The 20,607-nt window shown below is 41.6% G+C and overlaps 6 protein-coding genes across 6 annotated transcripts; 5 read left to right on the top strand and 1 right to left on the bottom strand.

Annotated features, from left to right (window-relative positions):
* Window positions 1–180: 180 nt before the first annotated feature.
* On the top strand, window positions 181–1,605 carry TFC1 (transcription factor TFIIIC subunit TFC1; the record flags this gene model as incomplete). The annotated part of the gene is made up of 1 exon (XM_018882798.1): window positions 181–1,605. One exon carries the CDS (start codon window positions 181–183, stop codon window positions 1,603–1,605), a length of 1,425 nt encoding a protein of 474 aa, XP_018735050.1.
* A 761-nt stretch (window positions 1,606–2,366) lies between these two features.
* PUF3 (mRNA-binding protein PUF3) lies at window positions 2,367–5,261 on the top strand (the record flags this gene model as incomplete). The annotated part of the gene is made up of 1 exon (XM_018882796.1): window positions 2,367–5,261. One exon carries the CDS (start codon window positions 2,367–2,369, stop codon window positions 5,259–5,261), a length of 2,895 nt encoding a protein of 964 aa, XP_018735049.1.
* Window positions 5,262–5,523: 262 nt separating this feature from the next.
* On the top strand, window positions 5,524–6,411 carry BNA6 (nicotinate-nucleotide diphosphorylase (carboxylating); the record flags this gene model as incomplete). The annotated part of the gene is made up of 1 exon (XM_018882795.1): window positions 5,524–6,411. One exon carries the CDS (start codon window positions 5,524–5,526, stop codon window positions 6,409–6,411), a length of 888 nt encoding a protein of 295 aa, XP_018735048.1.
* A 121-nt stretch (window positions 6,412–6,532) lies between these two features.
* On the bottom strand, window positions 6,533–11,227 carry AWJ20_827 (uncharacterized protein; the record flags this gene model as incomplete). The annotated part of the gene is made up of 1 exon (XM_018882794.1): window positions 6,533–11,227. One exon carries the CDS (start codon window positions 11,225–11,227, stop codon window positions 6,533–6,535), a length of 4,695 nt encoding a protein of 1,564 aa, XP_018735047.1.
* Window positions 11,228–12,643: 1,416 nt separating this feature from the next.
* Window positions 12,644–14,926, top strand: IRA1 (Ira1p; the record flags this gene model as incomplete). The annotated part of the gene is made up of 1 exon (XM_018882793.1): window positions 12,644–14,926. The coding sequence occupies one exon, from the start codon at window positions 12,644–12,646 to the stop codon at window positions 14,924–14,926; it is 2,283 nt and encodes a 760-aa protein (XP_018735046.1).
* Window positions 14,927–19,009: 4,083 nt separating this feature from the next.
* On the top strand, window positions 19,010–20,560 carry HAA1 (Haa1p; the record flags this gene model as incomplete). The annotated part of the gene is made up of 1 exon (XM_018882792.1): window positions 19,010–20,560. One exon carries the CDS (start codon window positions 19,010–19,012, stop codon window positions 20,558–20,560), a length of 1,551 nt encoding a protein of 516 aa, XP_018735045.1.
* Window positions 20,561–20,607: the final 47 nt, after the last annotated feature.

Genomic DNA, 20,607 nt, shown 5'->3' with positions numbered 1-20,607 from the left:
TCTACCAAAGGGGCGCTGGAATTGCGATTCAGAAAAGGAGATCCTTTCGAGCATTCAATTACATCTAGGACGGCAAAATATGAAAATATAATACTCAGAGTCACTATCTCCAAAAAGTATCTTGAAGAGGCTGGTGGAGATATACGAAAAGCGCTTGAGTTGAGTCAAAATTCATATAAAATGTCGCCAGTCTTCATTTCTACTGCCAACTTTAGATTTAGAGAAATGAGCGATTTTCAATATACTACGATAAACTCATCATTTGCGCAAAAGGCTAGGTCATCTATATTACGAGGGGATTACGAAAAAATCAAGCAGTTTGACGTGGAAAGCGCAAGGGAAATTCTTTCAGACGACATCGATGCAATGCCTCCTCCAGTGTTTTCTCAAGTGGTATATCCATATAACTATGCTTATCGTCAGAATCCGGCTATTGCTGTAATTGATGATGGCACTGGTGGCTCCAAGCTTGTAAACACAACTGCTGCTCAAAAGCTCGAATCGGTTTTAGCAGGATGGAATGATAAAGTTCCAACTGAACCTAGTAGCAACCTGGAGACTCCCATGGGACCTCTTAAAGAATGTGTGGAGGCGCTTAATACGTTATTTGAGTCAAGACCTTGCTGGACAAGGGCAGCTCTCGATTCTCTGTTAAACGAAGAGAACAGAAGATTGATTCGTAAAGCTTTGCCATATGTTTCCTATGCTATTAAGAGTGGACCTTGGAGGGGAGCGTATATCAAATATGGCATTGATCCAAAATCGTCAGTTGACTTTGCAAAATATCAAGTTGAGCACTATAGAGTGTTGACGAAAGCAGAAGTTCGATCCATGCGTGAAGAGTGGGAAAAATCCAGAATCCAAGAGCCTGAATCTTCAGGGGGTCAGAAAAATCATCAAAATGAGATTAACGATGAGGCAAAACAAATTAAAAACGGGATCGAGGTACGACCGGGAGATGTCCCAGATAGAAGTGCGGAATTGGACGTCAATGGCCAGACTAGCAATTCTAGCCACAAAATATACACTTTTGATGGAAAGCAGTTACCATTATCGATGATGATCCAACTGGTAGACGTAACAGATCCTCAACTCACTGGTCTTATTGCTTCGGCTCGACTCAAAGAAGACTGCGATCGAGAGTTTGGCTGGTATAATAGTGAGGATATTAGCGTTCTCAGGAGAGTTTTAAGAATCAAATTAGTTGCATGCAAAAACAAAGAAACAATTAGTGATGAGGCATTTGCTGGGATTATAAATGAACAGCGAAAGATAGTGACTGGCGGCGATAGAGACAGGCGGGCTGAGACTGGCCATGAAGAGGAATCCAACGGACAGGGAGATGGTAGTGGAGAAGCAGAGAGGTCAATAATGATAACAGAGTCAGAAGTCCTAAGCAGGCTAGGCGGACAAGTTGAAGGTGGCTCAGAAAGACTCAAAGATCTCTTTGGTTATGTACAACAAGGTGCTGATAACGAATATGATGGATATAGTCTTATGGAAGATGATGATGATGAAGATGAAGAAGATGAAGAAGATGAAGACGATGATGATGACGACGGTGAAGACGACGATGAGCTTGAACCCGGAAATGTGGGTGTATAATAATATGAATAATATATTTGTCTATATCTATCTTCTAGTTACTTATAGATGAATGAATCTTTAATTCAATATTCTAGCTGAAGCCTAAGAACGCTTAAGAAGTATTGACATTTCTTGAGTGAGTATCGTACAATAATAGCTTATCATGCGTAATAGTAACTCGGAATCACCAACGCCCGTTAAAACCCACAACCCCCACAAAAAACACAAGGCGCGCGTCGGGTCGGTTTTATGCGATAACATTAACGTTTAACGTTTTGATTGATTGCATGCATAAGACACGTCCTGTTCCTCAGCAAGCCCTTCGATTAGCCGTGCAAAGAACGAGCTAATGTGGGAGCAGCCGTCCGCCATATATGCGGGAATGAGATTTGACTATTGATAATATTGTGTTAAGCCTAGCCTGCGGGAACCTACTCACATAGACATACCACATATTGACCATTTTAATACCAACTATAGGCAAGGTGGTGGGCGAAGATATATTTGAATTACGAAATTTTGTCAACAGTTTTATTTAGTTTTATATCGGCATCAATTGGAACACGCAAAAGGCCCGGGGTGTGGGCACATAATTTAGATTAGTGAGACCGCCACTAATATATTACACGGGAGTGTGAGCTCCGTCAAAGATAGTACGTCTCAATGGAAACATTCGTATAGCCGCGAGCTAGCTATGTTTGATAGGGATGGTTACTTAGAAAGAACCACTGGAAAAACCAGGATCAAGAAACTAACCGCAAGTAGAACCGTAGAGAGTGATGAGTGGATTTTCTGATTTGAACCTTGGCAACCGCAAGAACAGTACTGGTAGTAATGGCGTGGTTGCTGGAGGTATAATAGGAAGTGCAGTGGGTGGATTTTCCGATGGTATTGGAATGTCTGATGCTGGATTAGTTCTCTCTCCCCGAAGTGGAACTCAAGTGCTGAATGGAACGGTGCCTAGTTCTGCAGGGACGAGTAATATCAACAGTGGTAATGGGAGTGGACCACTAACTCAGTCATATATATCCCTTATCCAGAGTCCGACTTCGTCAGTTGGGTCGGCCAAGTTAGCGGGAATTTCTACTGCGTGGGAAAGGTGGTCACAAGGAGGAAGTACTAACGGCAGTGTTAATGCTGAAGGGGGTCAAACAAGTAATAGGAACAGGGGTCTATCTTGGGATGGAAGGATTGTTGAAGGAATCAACCCAGGTGTGGCTTCATCAAATAGAAGAACGAGTGCCGTCACTGAACCAGCAGGTTTGGTGAGCGCTAGTTCAGTTTACGGGCTTTCTCCTGGCCTTTCCAATTTAACGCTTTCTCCTTCGAGAGGTAATATCAATCTTGCATCATCTTCATCACCAAGAGTTGAAGATCAGTACTTTGCATACGAGTCCAGAAAAACGGTAGCTGGAAGTAGCAGTATCGGAGACATGGAGTTACCAACTTCATTCAGAAACCAACCTAAATCTCCTCCCTACTTTATTCAAAACCAGGCTCAGAGTCAGGTCCAAACTCTCAACCAAAGTTCACCTTTGAGTCTAAGAGATCGATTGGCCCAAATTGCTGAGGCCACGCGGGAAGCTGAGTTATTGGCAGATCGACAACAGCAGCACCAGCAGCAGCAGCAACAGCAACAGCAAGGTCAAGCTGTGTTTTCTCAGCAGAATTCGGTGTCAACATTTAGCTCTCCTTCTTCGACTTCTGGAATAGCGTCAATTAATAACAGTACTACCAACCTTCCTCCATTTTCTTCACCAGGAGTTGGTGGGAGTGTATTTGAGAACATTGGAGGCAGTGCATCAGTTAGTACTGCTACGAATGGCAGTACGAGTGGGAGCCTTGATACTGCTACTCCAGTATATTCAGTTCCACCAAATGCTGCTCCTAATTACTCTGACAAACAGTCGAGATCAAGCTCTTTCAGTTCTGTATGGCACAATAACATTAGTACTGAGGAGCCTGAGCATAACATTGCATCACAAAACTCGCAACCAGTCAAGCCTCCATTTTTCTTTTATCCTCAACAACAGCAACAGAATCTCCATCAACAATCTCAAATGTATCCCCCGTTTGACCCTAATAGTGAAATTGCTGCTGAGTTTGTTGATTATCCCGCTTCTGCATGGTCTAAAGGCTCTTCAGCTTTGACCTCAGGTGCTGGAACACCACCTGTGAGGTCTGACTCTCAAGGGTCGGATCAAGGAGGAGCACTGAGGCAACAGTTCCAACAACAGTTTATTTCTGGAGCTAAATTCCCGTCAACATCCCGAGGGAGCGGCTCTTCTTTTTCGTCTGCATCCGGCTTTTTCAGGCCATTTGAACCAAATGGAACTACTGTTGCAGCCGATAGTTCGGCTATTTTTGAACCCTCTTTCATGGTGGGCGGTTCTCAGTCAAATGGCAAGAACCAGGCTCAACAAAACCAATCGCCCCATACGCAACAATCACAGAACCCACAATTACGATTACAATCCCCAACACCTGCACAGTCACAGCAGTCCCCTACTTTTCATCACCAGCCTCGTTCCTCCAAGCGTAATAACGACCATATGCCATCATCTGTCCGATCTCCTCTTCTCGAAGATTTCCGTAACAACAAAAGCAAAAAGTTTGACTTGAAAGACCTGTATGGCCACGTTGTCGAGTTTTCTGGAGATCAACACGGATCGAGATTCATTCAACAGAGGCTTGAAACAGCTTCTCCTGAAGAGAAGGATATAATTTTCAATGAGGTAAGGCCGAACTGCCTGCAGCTAATGACGGATGTGTTTGGTAATTATGTTATTCAGAAATTTTTTGAGCTGGGCAATCAACTACAGAAAACAGTGCTTGCTAAGCATATGGAGTCGCATATTCTAGATTTATCACTCCAGATGTATGGCTGTAGAGTCGTTCAAAAGGCTATTGAGCATGTTCTTCTTGATCAACAAATAAAGCTTATTACTGAACTTGATGGACATGTATTGAAATGTGTCAAGGACCAAAACGGCAATCATGTTATCCAGAAAGCGATAGAGCGAATCCCCGCTGGAAATATCAAGTTTATTTTTGATTCTTTCCATGATCAGGTTTACCAACTGGCTACTCATCCGTATGGTTGTCGAGTTATTCAACGTATGTTGGAGCATTGTGACGAGCCAGCTAGACGTGTTCTTCTGGATGAGCTGCACACATACACAACATACCTTGTCGAAGATCAATATGGCAATTATGTGGTTCAACATGTGATCGAACATGGTCAGCCCGAGGATCGCGCGAAAGCCATAGCAGTTGTGAGGGATTCACTGGTGACCTTCTCGAGACACAAATTTGCATCGAACGTTGTTGAAAAGTGTGTTTTATTTGGATCTGAATCTGAGCGTAGGGATCTGATTGATGAAATTCTGAAAGCACGGTCTGATAATACTTCCTCTGTGGCTATCATGATGAAAGATCAATTTGCAAATTATGTTATTCAAAAACTTCTTGAGGTTAGCAAAGGCGATGACTATGATAGGCTAGTAAATGCCATCAAGCCACAACTTCAATCACTTAAGAAGTATACATATGGCAAACACCTTGTGTCGATTGAGAGGTTGCTTTTTCCAGAAGACAATTCTGGACCGACAATTTCTTCATCAATAAACAGCCAGAAGAAGACCAATGCGGCCTCGCTTCCAACTAGACGATAGAACTAGAGCTGGGAGCTGGTTCAATCTATTATTATAATTTTGTACATTCTTTTCTTTTCATTATCTTCACTTAATAACGAACTGTGTATATATATAGAAGTGTAAACTTGTTTTTTTTAATTTCATATTTGTTATTCAGCTGGTAGGTTAAACCTATTGATGCAACAGCGAACCAACTATAGCCGCATATCCACCCCTGAGCTTATTTGAATTGTGGAGTAACTCGGTCTGCAAGTCTAATTATCCCAGCCAAATAATAGAAATGACCACTTTTGCACACGCTTTACCTGTTTCAGGAGAATGGAAGGCCCAAGTCACAGCATGGCTCAGTGAGGATGTTCCTTCTTTTGATGTTGGTGGCTTTGTAGTTGGTGATGAAGAAAAAACTGCTACTGTGTGGTGCAAGCAGACTGGTGTTCTCTCAGGTGTCCCTTTCGCTTCCGAAGTATTTCGTCAATGTGAAGTTGACGTTGAATGGCTCTTCAAAGAAGGTGTTTTAATTGAAGTAGCAGAGGGTGAGAAAACTGCAGTAGCGAAACTGAAGGGTCCAGCCAGAAATCTTCTTCTGAGTGAGAGAACAGCTTTAAATTTACTTGCTAGAGCATCTGGTGTCGCAACTAAGAGCCGAAGACTTCTTGACCTCGCTCGTAAAAGTGGCTACAAGGGCACCATTGCTGGTACTCGCAAGACTACTCCCGGACTTCGTCTTCTAGAAAAGTATTCTATGGTCGTTGGTGGAATTGATCCACATCGCTATGACTTATCGTCTATGGTGATGCTGAAAGACAATCATATTTGGAGTACAGGGTCCATAACGAATGCTGTCAAGAGTGCAAGAGCTGTTGCAGGATTTGCAATGAAAATTGAGGTCGAGTGCCAGTCAGAAACTGAGGCAGATGAAGCTATAGCTGCAGGTGCTGACGTTATTATGTTGGATAATTTTACAGGGGAAGGTTTAAGGGTGGCTGCCTCTTCGATTAAGACCAGATGGGCTGCAAAAGGTATTACTGGGTTCCTTCTTGAGTGTAGTGGCGGCCTCCGTGAAGAAAATATTAGCGGTTATTTTTGTGATGACATCGATATTTATAGTACATCGTCGGTTCATCAAGGTACTGGCGTTGTTGATTTCTCCTTGAAGATTGATCACTGAGAGCGTTACAAGTATATTTCAAAAGTAGTTCATGTAGGATAGTGAGCTTTCATTGATCGCAATGTGCTGGATTCTATGCGCAAACATATAAAAATGCACTAATAAATATTAATATATACGACTATGTATAACCAGAGAAGTCTAGAGATCTGAGCAATGGCAGATCAGTGCCTCTATCATTATCCGGTACAAATGAAGTTGCCGGGGTCGATGAGTTGGTATCCGAGACAGCCTCGAGCGCAGGAGTTCCAGACCCCAGTTGGAGTTGATCAAGGAATGACAGAGCTACATCACCTGCGGTTGACACACTGCCAGTGGTATGACCCGTGTCCCTGCTATCAGTAGCTAGATCATCATTTTGTTGAGGCTGTTGCTTCTGCTTCTGTTCAAACTCCTCACGTTGTTGAGTAGCAACTCTTTCACGTAACTGGTTGATCTGTTGAAGTCTATAGCGCCAATTTGAGACATACTGTCCGCCAGAATGATAGACTGTGGCGAATTTGGAGGCTACAATCGCGAGATTACGGACAAAAACTGCCAGGCATGGTTCCGACACGACTTTAATATTACAGGCAGCAAACAGATCAGGCAGTCCATCTCTTTTGTAAACTCTCACTTGGTAAAAGTTTTTAGCTGCAAAATCTGGCCTTTTTTCTGAAGAGTTAAGAATCGAATCAAGGCCATTGGACTGCGGAGTCACTACTATATTGATGAAATTAAACTGGCTCTTGATGGTATCAAATCGAAATGGTAGTCCTGATTCGTCATAAAAGATAGAAATATAGTTGTTGCCAATATGCCTCTTTTTACTTGAGATGCTGGTATCTTGAGGGTTTGCTGGTGAGGGCATCATCGTTGTCGTATGGAATATCATCTGTGTTATTTTATCACTCCAAGAATAGGCATATTCACCATCAATATCCATCTCTGTATCCAGTCCACCGGTATAAATACTACGATTACCTTTCAGTCTGACTAGTTTGCCCATCTTACTGAGAAACAATCTGTAGCTTTTCGATCCGGTAGAGTTAGCAAGGATTTCTTGCTCAGTTCTCTGATCGGGTGCAATATATAGAATACCCACTTTATGAAAGTCAACTACTGGGGCTCTGTCTATAGCACCAATTGCACGGATTATCTGAGCATCATCGTTTAAAGGTATTGGATTGTGATCGGTATGTATGTCATTCGGAACCAATAACTGAAGAAGATAATAGCTGGGTGAGTACATTACAGATAAGTTCTGCTCGCTCGACGATGATGCCTCTTTCAAAGTTATACTATCTCTAACCCATTTCGGCACCATTTTGTCATCTGGTCTCATATTCAACAGCGATGTTCCAGTTGGCCGACGAACAATAGCCTTACTAGCTCCCGTATATATATTTGTCTCGATAGATATAATGCTTTTTCCGTATATCCAGCTCTTCGTTGTTGTTTCTTGGTCACTTGCATTACTAGTGAATGAAGATTGTAAAATGAGATCAATATCAGAGTAAGAAAAACGAGATATCAGATCTAGAGTAGCGAGGCTCTGTTCATCAATGTCATCTGTACGACCGTCCGCCAAAATTAAATTTCTTGTAATGAACGTGGCCATATGTCTACGATTAGCTAGTTTAATGGTTAAAAACCAACTCGAGATAGCACTATAAGCAAGGGCCAACAGGTACTGAGACATGATTCGATCGGACTCCTCGGCCTGGCTCTTTTGCGTCAAATCATTGGCATGCTTGATATAAGTAAAAGCCATGGCAAATACTCTCTTGTATTCATCCTGTGTGAAATTATCTGTAATCCAAGGTAGTCGAGATAGAGAAATCAAAAACTCCAATATATGAGGACTAGATAACGTAGTTGTAATTTTGGTTTGAAACTTCGCAAAAATCTGACCCAGAAATTTCTTTACGGATAGAGGACATTCATAACAGCAGACCACCAGAACATGAATACAAGGCACTGCTGTCCGTTCCCATGAGGACAGACCAAGAACAAGAGCCTGGACTATATAATCATAGTCAGTCTTACCAAACACATCATTAAATGGAAGCAACAGGGATAAAGTCAAGATTTGCAAAACCATAATATCGTGCTTAGTAACATCTGAAGGCAGTATCACACTTGGAGGAAGCTTTGAGTTAGAGATTTGGTCACAAAGAAATTTTCTCAAACGCAATACTTCACCATTGCAGCCACTGAACAGTTGTGTGTTCGCAAGCTGAGGGGGGAAATGAGTCCAAATAAAGGAGTAGATTTCCCAGTGAGCACCAAACTCCAAAACATTTGCAACAAGGTCCAGGAGCACAGTGGTGTCAATCTCGTACTCTCTGCTAGTGAGCTTACCACTACTTTGAAAATCAATCTCCTGGCCCGGTAACAATCTCTTTAGAATCGGTGAAGGACTATTGAGCTTCCCATCGAGATACTCTACGTGGTCAGGATATAACCAGACAGGTTCTTGTGAGGAAACCATGGAGGAATTAACTGAGCTGTCCGAGGGAGTAGCAATTGCAGCAGCTGTAGTGCTCGAGGAAATTGAAGAAACATCATCATTATTCAAACTGGGACCACTAAGGGAACCTGACTTTGAGCGTGCTTTCGCTACCCGGCCAGCTGCTATCTGGCTATTAGCTGGGTCTGTAAGATAGATATGATTTGACCCTGTACTTCGAATTCGAATCAGAACCCTAGCTGCCTCTATAAATGCAAGTGGTTCAGTGATAGACTTCTGACAAATGGCAACCAAATTAAAATATAGATACCGTGATCGTCGTGGGAGAGTTCGGAAAACTTGAACAAACAGCTGCGCAATGGCCCTTGCAATAATCTGCCGCTTGGAAGATCTTGCTGTAGCATTTGGCCATTGATGGTGATGATGGGTAGCTGTCCTGTGGTGCACGTTTATAGCCATCTTTGGCATGTGTTTAGTAGCGTTGAACTGTCGCATCAATATTTCTGATATTTGCACAAACATTGAATAGTTACAATCTTGGCAGATGTAAAGATAAAGTTCAATAAGAGCCTTTATAGTGTCGTTGTCAACGTACTCTTCGTCCATTATTGAAAATACCCTTTCTATGACATCGTTAACCAGTGACCTTCGATCATCTATATTGCCTAAGATGTAAATCATTTTGATGATATCGAGAATCCTTACTCTAATAACCGAAGACCAGTGTGGATCAAAGAAGAAGTTAATGAGTAGAGTTTCGGTATTTTCCACCCATGATGTCGACATTGGATTACAATAATGCATACTAGCAAAGTGATCTATGACCACTAGTGCAGTGTCTTGGTCCAAATAGGGGCACATATCTATGAAAAAGTCGATAACGACTTCGTACGGACCCTTCAATCTCTTTGACTTGAGTAAATCTGACAGAAGGTGAAATACAGACACAAAGGAATCAAGAATTTGGGACACTGTATCCGTATTATTGTTCATCGAACCACCTCCTGCGCTGACAGCAGAGCTTCTTCTAGATTTCTGCTCTACAGATGTCGTCCTGCTTATCTGGTAAATAATCTCCAGGGGCGAATGGGACTTAGACTCCCATAGTTCATACCCGATGCAGTCAGCAGTGTGTTCATCCTTCAGCAAATCGTAAATACATCGACAAATTTCAAGACTATGGCGGAGACTTTCGACGTCCAATGACTTCCGATAGGCATGCAAAACTTTAGTCATTGGGATAATATGTGGTCCGATATGAGGAATTAGACTGGGCTGTTTTAGCTTTGTCACACTGCCACTGTCATCCTCAGTGGAATTTTCTTGCTTACTGAGTAGTTTTTGAAGAAATCTAGCTGCTCCCCGCATAGTGTTCGAATTAACTTCTTTTCGATGCGTATTTTCAAGGATCTGACAGAGATGCGATATTGTACTATTTCCAAGATGGCTATGGGCTAAATTCAAAACGCACTCCCATACCTTGTCTGTCAGCGATTCAACCGTAATGCTAATACCACAAAGAATCTCAAGAATATTTCTCAAGCTATTCATAGGTATGAGGCCATACACCATCACAGTATTAATAAGTTCACAGATGAGGCTGATATCATCAACATCAGAAGTCTTCCGCGCAATCAATGTAGCTTCCTTCAATATAATTTCCAAATCACCTTCGTCATATGCAGCAATGCTAAACCTCAAGGTGTTAATAATGTATTTCATCATGTCATGAAAATTTTGCTCCATTGACGTTCCCCATGGCAAAGTGATGTCCTTTTTTCGCCCTATACGAATTTCCTGTGCTTCGCTGGCAAGCCGTTTCAACCAGCTCCACAACACCCTAGGTAATGTATAGCCAGATTGATTTAAATCAAGCAAATCTCTACCATTGTTTGTCAAAGTTTGCAAACAATCGAGTTGCAAATCGAAATCTTCCAAATTACTATGCTTAATAATAGCCTTATAGTAGGAAATCCTCACGCCAATACTTCTTTCATCATGGGCAATACACGAGTGCATTAATCGCAAACCTGCTCTGCGAGCTTCGGTCTGGTGGTTACTGGAAATGAGGTAGCGCGCATTATACCAAATTTCGGGTATGCTTGAGACTGCATTCTCTTCAATAGACGCTCGAATAAGTTCTGCTGCCTTGATCTTATCACTAATGCTAACGACGTTTGCTGGAGCATTCAATTTATCCAACAATTGATCAAGATCAGCGGCACCTTCTACCACCGCGGGCTGTATACGAGCTTTGATCGCTGCTGGAGAAGATCCACCGGTGCCCCGAAATGTTTTACTCAGCGTCTTTAGAACGCTCTCCAGACCAGAAGAAGAGCTAGACATTTCTACACAGTTAGTCATAATACTTCTTATTATCCCACTATGTCTTTAAGCCTGACTTACCAAAGATGGCCGGCCGAGCGGCCATACACTAGTCTGAGCCAACAGCACAAGAGAATAATTGGATCCCCCAAATTTGGATATTATTAACTTTGCCTGTGCAGCAAAGCTAATCGGTTTAAAATGACCACGAATGAATTGTGATCAAAAAAGTTCCAGTTCTGATTTAGTCCCATGGACCTCGTAGGTTCACCAGCATTGCAGAGAACTCTAATTGAGCCTATCCAGATCCGGGTAATAGGACGTGTCACGTGATTATGGGAAGTGGTTGTTAAATTTCTTAGACAATTCAGTAGGGTCGAGAGAGTCCTATATTCAAAAGACTAGCTTTTTTATAGGCTTTCCCATTGAAAACCCCTAATAGCCTTTAATCTTCTTGAGAGTCAAATACCGTAATCATCTAGTATGCATATAAAATGGAGACTGTATAAAAGCCCTGGCACAGTGCAGCAGGAGCACAAACCAAAAGTTCAAAACTAGCTAAAGTACTCAATAGCCACAGTTGTAATAATCTACAATATAAAGGTTGTGGAATTTCAACAAATCAACGATAATACAGAGTTTCATAACAACGAAGAGGCAACGGGTCTGATTGTTCCGCAGTGACTAAAGTACATCAAGTACAAGCGACTGGGTCTTGTGATAATGATAGTACTTTGGGCGAACCTTTTAAAGCGATATATCGAATGATAATTTTAATTAACTAAATAAAGCAGCAATTAACACTAGCGGCGTATGTTCATTGAAGTTCATTCAGAACGCGCGTTCTGTCCACGGAAATCTCAGTTATTTCTTCCACGCGTCGCCGAAATTGGTAAAATTTCCTGATTAGGCCTAAGTGGCTTATCTCTCTGCAACTGGTTTTGAACCGTATCAGCTCTGTCCAGAGTAATTCTATCACCAAACGAACCTAAGTAAATTAACCGTTATTAGATACTGTCGCCTGTATAGTCCAAAATCTATATATGACACTTCCATAAATCAACACACCAGGGGTCTGTTGTCCTGCTTGCATAGTCAGGGGTAACTAATGTAGCCTGATCAGGGTTAGACCCCCGCGTACATGAGCCGATAAAGTTGCATGAACAGGTGGACCCAAAAGTTTGTCAATCTTAGGAAACAGGTCAGATCTGTTTATTGACAAGATCGAAAGCGAATTAAGTTCAAAACAACTGTCCAATCTTGGGTTCTTTAGTTGATATCATAGCTCCTGATATCTAGATACCTATCCCTTTGGCTCCTAAATCACTCCATTCAAACTCAGCATTTGAGGAGGAAGCTTAACCTGTTTCCCAGATACAGCTAAATTTATTACTACAAACACATACCAAGGCGGGCCAGGACAATCAAATCAATTAGTAAGAAATCAAACTTATCATGGAAGACACAGTACCGTTTAAAAGAAACACTAGTGGCGCGACGGCTAATCGTCAATCAAAACGATACTCAGTAGCTGCTCTATATATGTCCATGGGAGGTGTGGATAGAGATGATGATATCGATGATGAACTTGCTAAGGCACAAAAATATCTGCGACAGCTAAAAAGCGACATTTCTGAACAGTCTAAGAGAAACTTCTTGCTGGAAAAAGATGTTCGTTACTTGGACGGCAGAATCGCCCTACTTATTCAGAACAAAATGAATGCGGAAGAACAGAAGGATATTGCCTCTCGATTGGAAGAAGCTCCTGAACAAGTGGCTGATGAGTATTTTCCAGATAGAAAGAAAACTGAATTATATGGTAACCTATTCTTCTTACTTCAATCGGAACCCAAGCACATTGCCCTACTTTGTCGTGTTGTTTCGATGGCAGAGATTGACTCTTTGCTACAAACAGTTATGTTTACTATATATGGAAATCAGTATGAGCAAAGAGAAGAGCATCTTCTTTTGACTATGTTTCAAGCAGTCCTGGCCTACCAATTTGATAATGCTCAAGAATTCAGCTCTCTTTTACGAGCAAATACCCCTGTTTCTAGAATGATGACAACCTACACCAGAAGAGGTCCTGGTCAATCATACCTCAGGTCAGCACTTTCAGCTAAACTCAGCTCTATTATTGATGAAAAGAATCTTAATCTTGAAATCAATCCTCTCAAAGTATACGAAGAACTAGTGGACATGGATGGTGGTTCTTCAAGGAACAGTAATGAGGAGCAGCCAACAATCACTGCCGAAGAAGCTTCACGTCATCCAATGGTTCTGGAAATGATTCGACCTCGCCATGTCAAGCTAAAGCAATTATCTTCTGAACTATTAGACACTATTTTATCTTCTCTAGATATGGTTCCATATGGAATTAGGTGGATTTGTAAGCAAATCCGTTTACTAACGAAAAGAAAGTACCCCACTGCTACGGATGCTGCTGTTTGCTCTCTAATTGGCGCATTCTTCTTTCTCCGTTTTATCAACCCAGCAATTGTAACACCACAAGCATATATGTTGGTAGATAGATTACCTTCTGATAATTCAAGGAGGGTATTGACTCTGTTGGCAAAAATGCTGCAAAACTTGGTTAATAAGCCCACTTATTCGAAGGAGCCATATATGCAAAATCTGGCACCTTTTGTTGATGCTAACAAGGCACGAATTAATAACTTCCTTCAAGAGCTGTGTGATGTACCTGACTTTAATGAATCGCTAGAGATGGATCAATATGTGGCTTTATCAAAGAAAGATTTGTTCTTGAATATCACATTAAATGAAGTTTATGGCATGCATTCTCTCTTAGATAAGTATCATGAGAAAGTCATTCAAAATGAAAGCTCCCACCTGGGATTATTGCTTGCAGATATAGGAGAATCGCCTGGACTTGTTCCACGTAGTGCGAATGCCAATATGGAGCTGCAGCTGTTTAATAGATGGGAGACGGAAGTGGGTGATGTGGATGGCGGGCCATTGGATTTTCTTCGTGCTGATGTCATTTTTATGGAAGCAAAGTCTTTAATGATCAACATTATACGAGCCTTCCCTCCAGGACACAATGTCCTTCAGAGACCACTTGATTTGCATAAAATTGCTGATTTTGCTGCCACTACCAATGAAGAGGCACTCGTAAAGCGTGGAATCAAAGCTCTTGACTTATTGGTTGAAATAGAACAAGCAGATAGTGACGATGCGGAACTTCTCCAAGCAGAAGTGGACTCAGAACTAAAGCAGCTTGGATCGTTACAAGAGTCAGTAGAAAATGAAGCCAAATCACTGGACGATGTTTATCGTATTATTCGCGATCATAACGAGTATCTTCGCTCCCAGATTGATACATATAAGTCATATCTTGCAAATGTTCGAATGCAAACTGGAGGACCGCTTGGGGCCGTTACCAATGGCGGAGGAAAACCAACAACCAAAAGCAAGATTCCAGTCAAAAAATACACACCACCACAACTAATCAAGGAGAATGTAGTGTTAGACTGGAGACTACCAGACTCCAGAACAGCTAATATGACCCTTTATATCGCATCACCAGTTCCAGGAACTTTTGTCATATCTTTAGTATTAAAAGGGAGAGCTGAGCCAATATTTACTTTGGATCTGAAATTGGATGATCTTTTGGAGATGTCTGCGGATAAGGGACTTGAAACTCTGGACTTAGAATGCATTGTCTTTTCAATAAAGCCTTTGGTTGCTCTATTGAAGAGGGACTTGAAAAGAAAGTAGTTTCTAACATCATGAGTTAATAATGTATTAATGTCTGATATGATAAGAGTATGTGATATCTAAGTGTGTGTTCATCCTATGTAGATTAATTGATAATAGTAAGACAAGATGCGGGGACCCAAGTCACAAATACGGACGTTTTCTTGAAGATAAAGTGAAGTGTAAGAAATTCATTTTACGGAGGGATATAGTTGAATTTTAATTTATACATGTCTTCACTCAATAAAATAAACGACACTTTCTCCATAAATATTTGGAGTTGAGGCTCGACTTGTAGTGCAGCCCAAATTTCCCAGAGAAATGATTCAATAAACCAAGTTGCTAGTGTAGGGTGAGTTAATAGATAGTAAAAATAATCCACTATTATGAATATATTTCCATTCACTGGACTCATAAAACAAAGTTCCATTCACTAAACTCATAGAACAAAGTCGTTTCCAGGCCTTGGAGTTGATGCAAATGAATACGGAAGAAGAATTCTCAGAAGTTTCCGAACTTGTTTCATTTCTGACAAATGGAAATGGATATCCATGGTAAAAAGGAGAATTGCAAATGATGTTAACAGGGGGGTATACAATAATATGAAGCTATGGGCCGTCTTCATGATTGAACAGTCCGCTTTGGATTAAACATATCTTAGAATATTGGCAAGTGGTAACGAAAGAAATGTAGTCCTAGATTCTGATAGGAAGGAACTTCTTATCAAGAAAACCAAGAGCTTTTTTGGGTATCCGAAATGCTGCTGATAGATTTTTGAAGATGGTTGATTGAATATAGAAAAGTCGTTCAATGTATGGAATTTGCTATGGTGCTAGAGATAACATTTGAGACATCGTCTAACGAATATAAAAATGTATTCAAAGTGTGGAATTGGCCATAAATTATCCCATGGTGCTCAATACATCCCTAAAGCGGTATAACAACGATGAATCAGATTAGACAAGTCAACTTTGCTGACGGGAACAAACTTTTGTAAAAAAAAAATCGAAGAAGACCCCTTTTCATGTGTGTAAAAAAAGATTTTTTACAAAGACTTTTGTTCAACGAATGATTCAAATGGTTTTAATGAAAATTAATTTATTTTATTGGACCGCGCCTATATAATCAATAGAAAAAAAGTTTATATACAGACTATGGGTAATTTGGCGGCACATCGAAATGAGGGATTTTTAGCATGTCATCGACACGATCGAAATTATCAACTTAAACCAGACACCGATAAAATGGCAACCTGGTAAATAGCCGACGGCTAACTGGTCATCACAACGGGTAAAAAAATGTGAGTGGCCGGCATAAAGTGCATGTACCACGATCATTGCAGTGTTCAGTATCAACATCGTTTGTTAAAACAGTTGCTAAACATTGCTCTTTATCGGGTGTCACTCTCCACATAACACATAACCTCCACCGAATCGTAATTGACTTGGAAATCTATTTATTTAGCCAACTCCTTTTATTGCCTTTTCTACAGTAGATTATTTGTTATGTTTACTCTGTCTGTTGCACTAGCAACTTAATATTATGAAACTGCGGCTATAGAATTAACTGTGGTAGATATTCCAGTAGTATCGTATGCTTATAAGATGAGTTAAGCGAGAGCTACTAGGATATCGGAAATATTTCTCCATATTCCAGTGTGTCTTGCCAAGACCGTAAGCCCTATTGCCAATTCACCCGCTAAGAGGGACCCACCCCTGCTAACCGTTGCCAAGACTGCTAGCATTCTGTGCAAAAACCCCTCAAACGTATAATGACATCAGATCTCAAGTGAGGGACTGTCAAATCCTGCATTCAACACGCCGACATTGCAGAAATACTAGATTAAGATTTTTTTGGAGGCCCTGGAAATCGGCCCAGAATGGCAAGGACATGAAACTAAAAGCCCTACAACTGCATGCATAAGTGGGATTCTGTAAAGAGGTGTCAGTCAGTGCCGTGCTCTATTGGGAACAGCCCGAGACAGCAAATGTTATTAAATGTTAGTCGACAGAATACGAAGTAAGAAAATGTAAAATTGTCGAAGCATCCGGGGTATGGGGGACATTTTGCGGTTATCAATCTGAATAGTTGTGGAAAGGTGGGGAAGGCAGATATTTCAATGAAATGGACGGTCAAAAACAGACACAAACCGAGGTAACTAAATACGTAGATAGATATCAAGTACAAACAGGCTCACTTCATTATTGGTAGTTGCCCTTGGCTTTGTTGTATATAGAGTTCCTTGGTCAATCTTTTTTGGGAACAAATATGTGGTTGGTATGTGGTAGTTCTCAATAGATTAAGATGTCACACGATGTTTACCCTCCCTCCAGCATGCCAGAACGAAGGATTTGTTGTTCCAGCTGCAGCCAAAAAAAAAAAAAGACTTACCCTACCAATGTACCAAGCCATACTATAATGGGGATTTTATACATCGTTAGTACACTAAGCAATTGAATTCGATACATATAAAATAATAAAACGTCATATTTAACGGTAATCGAGATTCCACTGCAATATCCGGGCTATAAGCTAAACTCGATCGACTGCCGGTTAATTTCAAGCGAGATTTACTATGTAATTTTTTTTTGTTATCGTTCAAGGCTCATCCACTTTTTGGCATATTTTTCGTCCAATCGACAGTTTCCCGAATGCGAAGTGGATTATTATTTAGATTTGTGCCCAAAAGCACCTTCCCAAATTTGACAGAAAAGTCTGCATTTGCCCACCACAATCCCAACCAAATGATTCCCTAGCTGCATCTACTGTCTCTGCGTCTACTGTCCCTGCCTCACATGGTGCTATTGCTGCCCCTGCTTTTTATGCTGCTCTTGATCCCAATACTGCGATAGGTTCTTCCCGTAGCTAGTGGTGGTGTCCCATCTGCTTTTCTCGTGCTGCTTCATGTGAGGTAGTCTTTTTCAGCATTGCTGCCGCTGCCCATCATTTCCTACAGCAGGATGCCGTTATCCTGATTACGGCGTGTTTACAGGTGAAACAATAGTCTGCCGCTGCAACCAAATTGGCAATGTAATGCTGACCAGAGGCTATATTGGGATGGTTCCGCCTGGGTGAGCCCATGAAGGACTGCCGCTGCAACTCCATTGGTCCCAAGCAAAGTCCGCGGTCCAGTGCACAGGTACCAGATTTGAATTAAGGCAGCGTAAAACTCGGCCCACAACACTGCTGGACTATCGATGCCGCTCTCTAGCCACACCGCTCACTACATCAATTTTGGGAGTTTTTGGGAAACATCAGAATAAAAATAAACTCCCAATCAGGAGTCCTACCCCTCGTGTTGGCAGTCTATCCAAACCCACATCTAATCTCCCAACCTAGCAAGTGTATCATATCATACCCACGGCAATATTACGTATCTTACTACATACTTTTTAGTACCACACAAACCTTCTTGTAAATTAGCGTCTCGCAATATATGTACCAAATAAAAGCACAATGATTCCCATGCCTTCCCTTCTTTTTTTTTTTTTTTTTTCTTTCCCTGCGTACCATTTATTGGGAAGTTTTATTACTTAGATCTATTCGTTAGGTAGTATTCGCACCTAAGCGAAGGTCGTCACACGCTGTAAAGCGTAGAAAGGCTTGCCTGTACGGGCCATTATAGTGCACTTTTGCACGTGTACTGTAGTTTTAAGTGCCCCAGGTTTATTCGTCATATATCCATATTGATTTCTGGTGGTTGGTTGTATTTTTTCTTGTCATTTTTTGTTGTACATAGGCTGGCTCTTCTCTCATTTCCAAGGGTGCTCGTTTTCTGCATTGGATTATCTAATTTATCAAGACACTTCTAGGGTTTGATAAACTGGAAATATATTCTGGTCAATCTTTGTTTTTCCTTCTATTGGTGTTATCGTCTCAAGGATAATTTTTTACAGGACTCTCTAGACGGTTTAAAATTCTTGAAGCGTATTTGATATCTCTATTTGGTAATTCAGTCAGTCTTATTGAAGGCTCGCTTCAAAAACTATTTAAATTTTACAGCCCACTGACTGCCGCCCATTACTGGCTATTAATTAGACGTCTACCTCGCGCTTGTACGGTGGTCCTCGGTCAGGTAGTTCCAATATAGTCAAGACGCTCAAAATGGTTTTGATTGACGGTGTTAAGTATGCTTGTGAAAGGTGTATTCGTGGACACCGTGTATCTACTTGTAACCACACGGATGTGCAACTGATACCTATTAAACCGAAAGGTCGTCCAACAAGTCAATGTTCACACTGCAGGGAAGCTCGAAAAGCAAGGGCCCTGCATACGAAATGTTTATGCGGTGCAGGTAGCGGAGCAGGAAAGTCCCACGCTCATGCTCCTACATGTCCTTGTAACATTGACCCTTCTCAATGCACATGTTTAAAAAACAAAAGAGCAAGGTCAGTATCTACTTCATCGAGACGCAGCTCAAAAGGAACGACGCCGCCTATAAATGATAATAGCACCACGGCAGCAGCTGTTGCGATAGGTATCCGACACAATGATTCTCATGTTTCACTTGCATCTATCTCATCCATGGGTTCATCTACTTCGGCGCCTCCATTGTTTGTTCCTATAACAGACTCCCAACTGTCTGCTTCTTCTTTAGCTCGTAGTGCGGGCCATAACCTGCCGCAACTGACTACAAATTATGATAACAGCCCTTATTATAGCCAATCATCTTCATATGCATCACCATCTCCCATTAACTCGAACACGGCAAGTTTTATATCATTGGCACATCCTTTAAATCTAGCATCTTTGACGAGTACGGGCGACGGATCAAGAAATCGAAGCAACAGTCTACCGAAGGGTGGAAACCGCAGCGAGAGTAGTCCTGTTGGTGGTCTCGTCAACGACTATGCCTCAAGTCAAGTCGATAGTACTGAGAATTTCTTTGAAAGGGCTATCGCTTCTCATATCCCACAGAGCGATAGCGACGCTTATGCTGATGACGAGCCCTGGTTGGCTCTGACCGCGACTGCTACCATAACTGCTAACAATTATTCACAGCCATCTTCTGGCTCACTCTCAATGTCTCCTCAGCATACTGGAAGTGCCAATAGCAGTGTTGCAGGCAGTGTTAATGGAAATGTCAGCCATAACATGGCTAATGAAATTCCCTCTGGTGATGTCTCCTCGAGGTTCCCTATGAGCCAGACTATTTTGGACAGCGTTGAACCCTCACAACAAAAAGTAGAGCTTGACAAATCGATAGCTGGCTATTTAGAACGAACTAGCGGTGTTATATACAGCGGATCAGACACCGTCGGAATCAATGAAAGCTCAATGGGAAAAAACGCGGCAGTGGATGTTAACGATGCGGCAGTTAAAAAGACCAACACTCAATTATGGCTAGATATACTGGGAACAACTGAACCTGACGAAGGTTTCGACTGGCCTGCTGTTAGCGAGGCTTCTGTTCGATCGGTAGCTCTTCCCTCTGAGAGTGGTCTATCATCTACCTTCGATGATGCAACACCCCAAACAAATGCATATCTGTACAACTCGTTCCTTCCTCGCAATTATGAAGATGGTGGTTATGTCGATAATGTTGAGCGCCCCCCTTCTACTGAAGTGACGGCACAATCACACCAGAAAGCTACTGCTACCGAATCCATTACTGGTCGGTCACTACCTGATATGTGGAATTATTTCGCTGAGTAAGTCGTGTGATGACAAATAGTAATAAATTCTCTCATAATAAAATGTTA

This window comes from Sugiyamaella lignohabitans, chromosome A, assembly GCF_001640025.1.
Source record: "Sugiyamaella lignohabitans strain CBS 10342 chromosome A, complete sequence".
Lineage (NCBI taxonomy): Eukaryota > Fungi > Ascomycota > Dipodascomycetes > Dipodascales > Trichomonascaceae > Sugiyamaella > Sugiyamaella lignohabitans.
The sequence above is the reverse complement of the archived record's forward strand: the minus strand, read 5'-3'. Positions and strand labels throughout refer to the sequence as shown.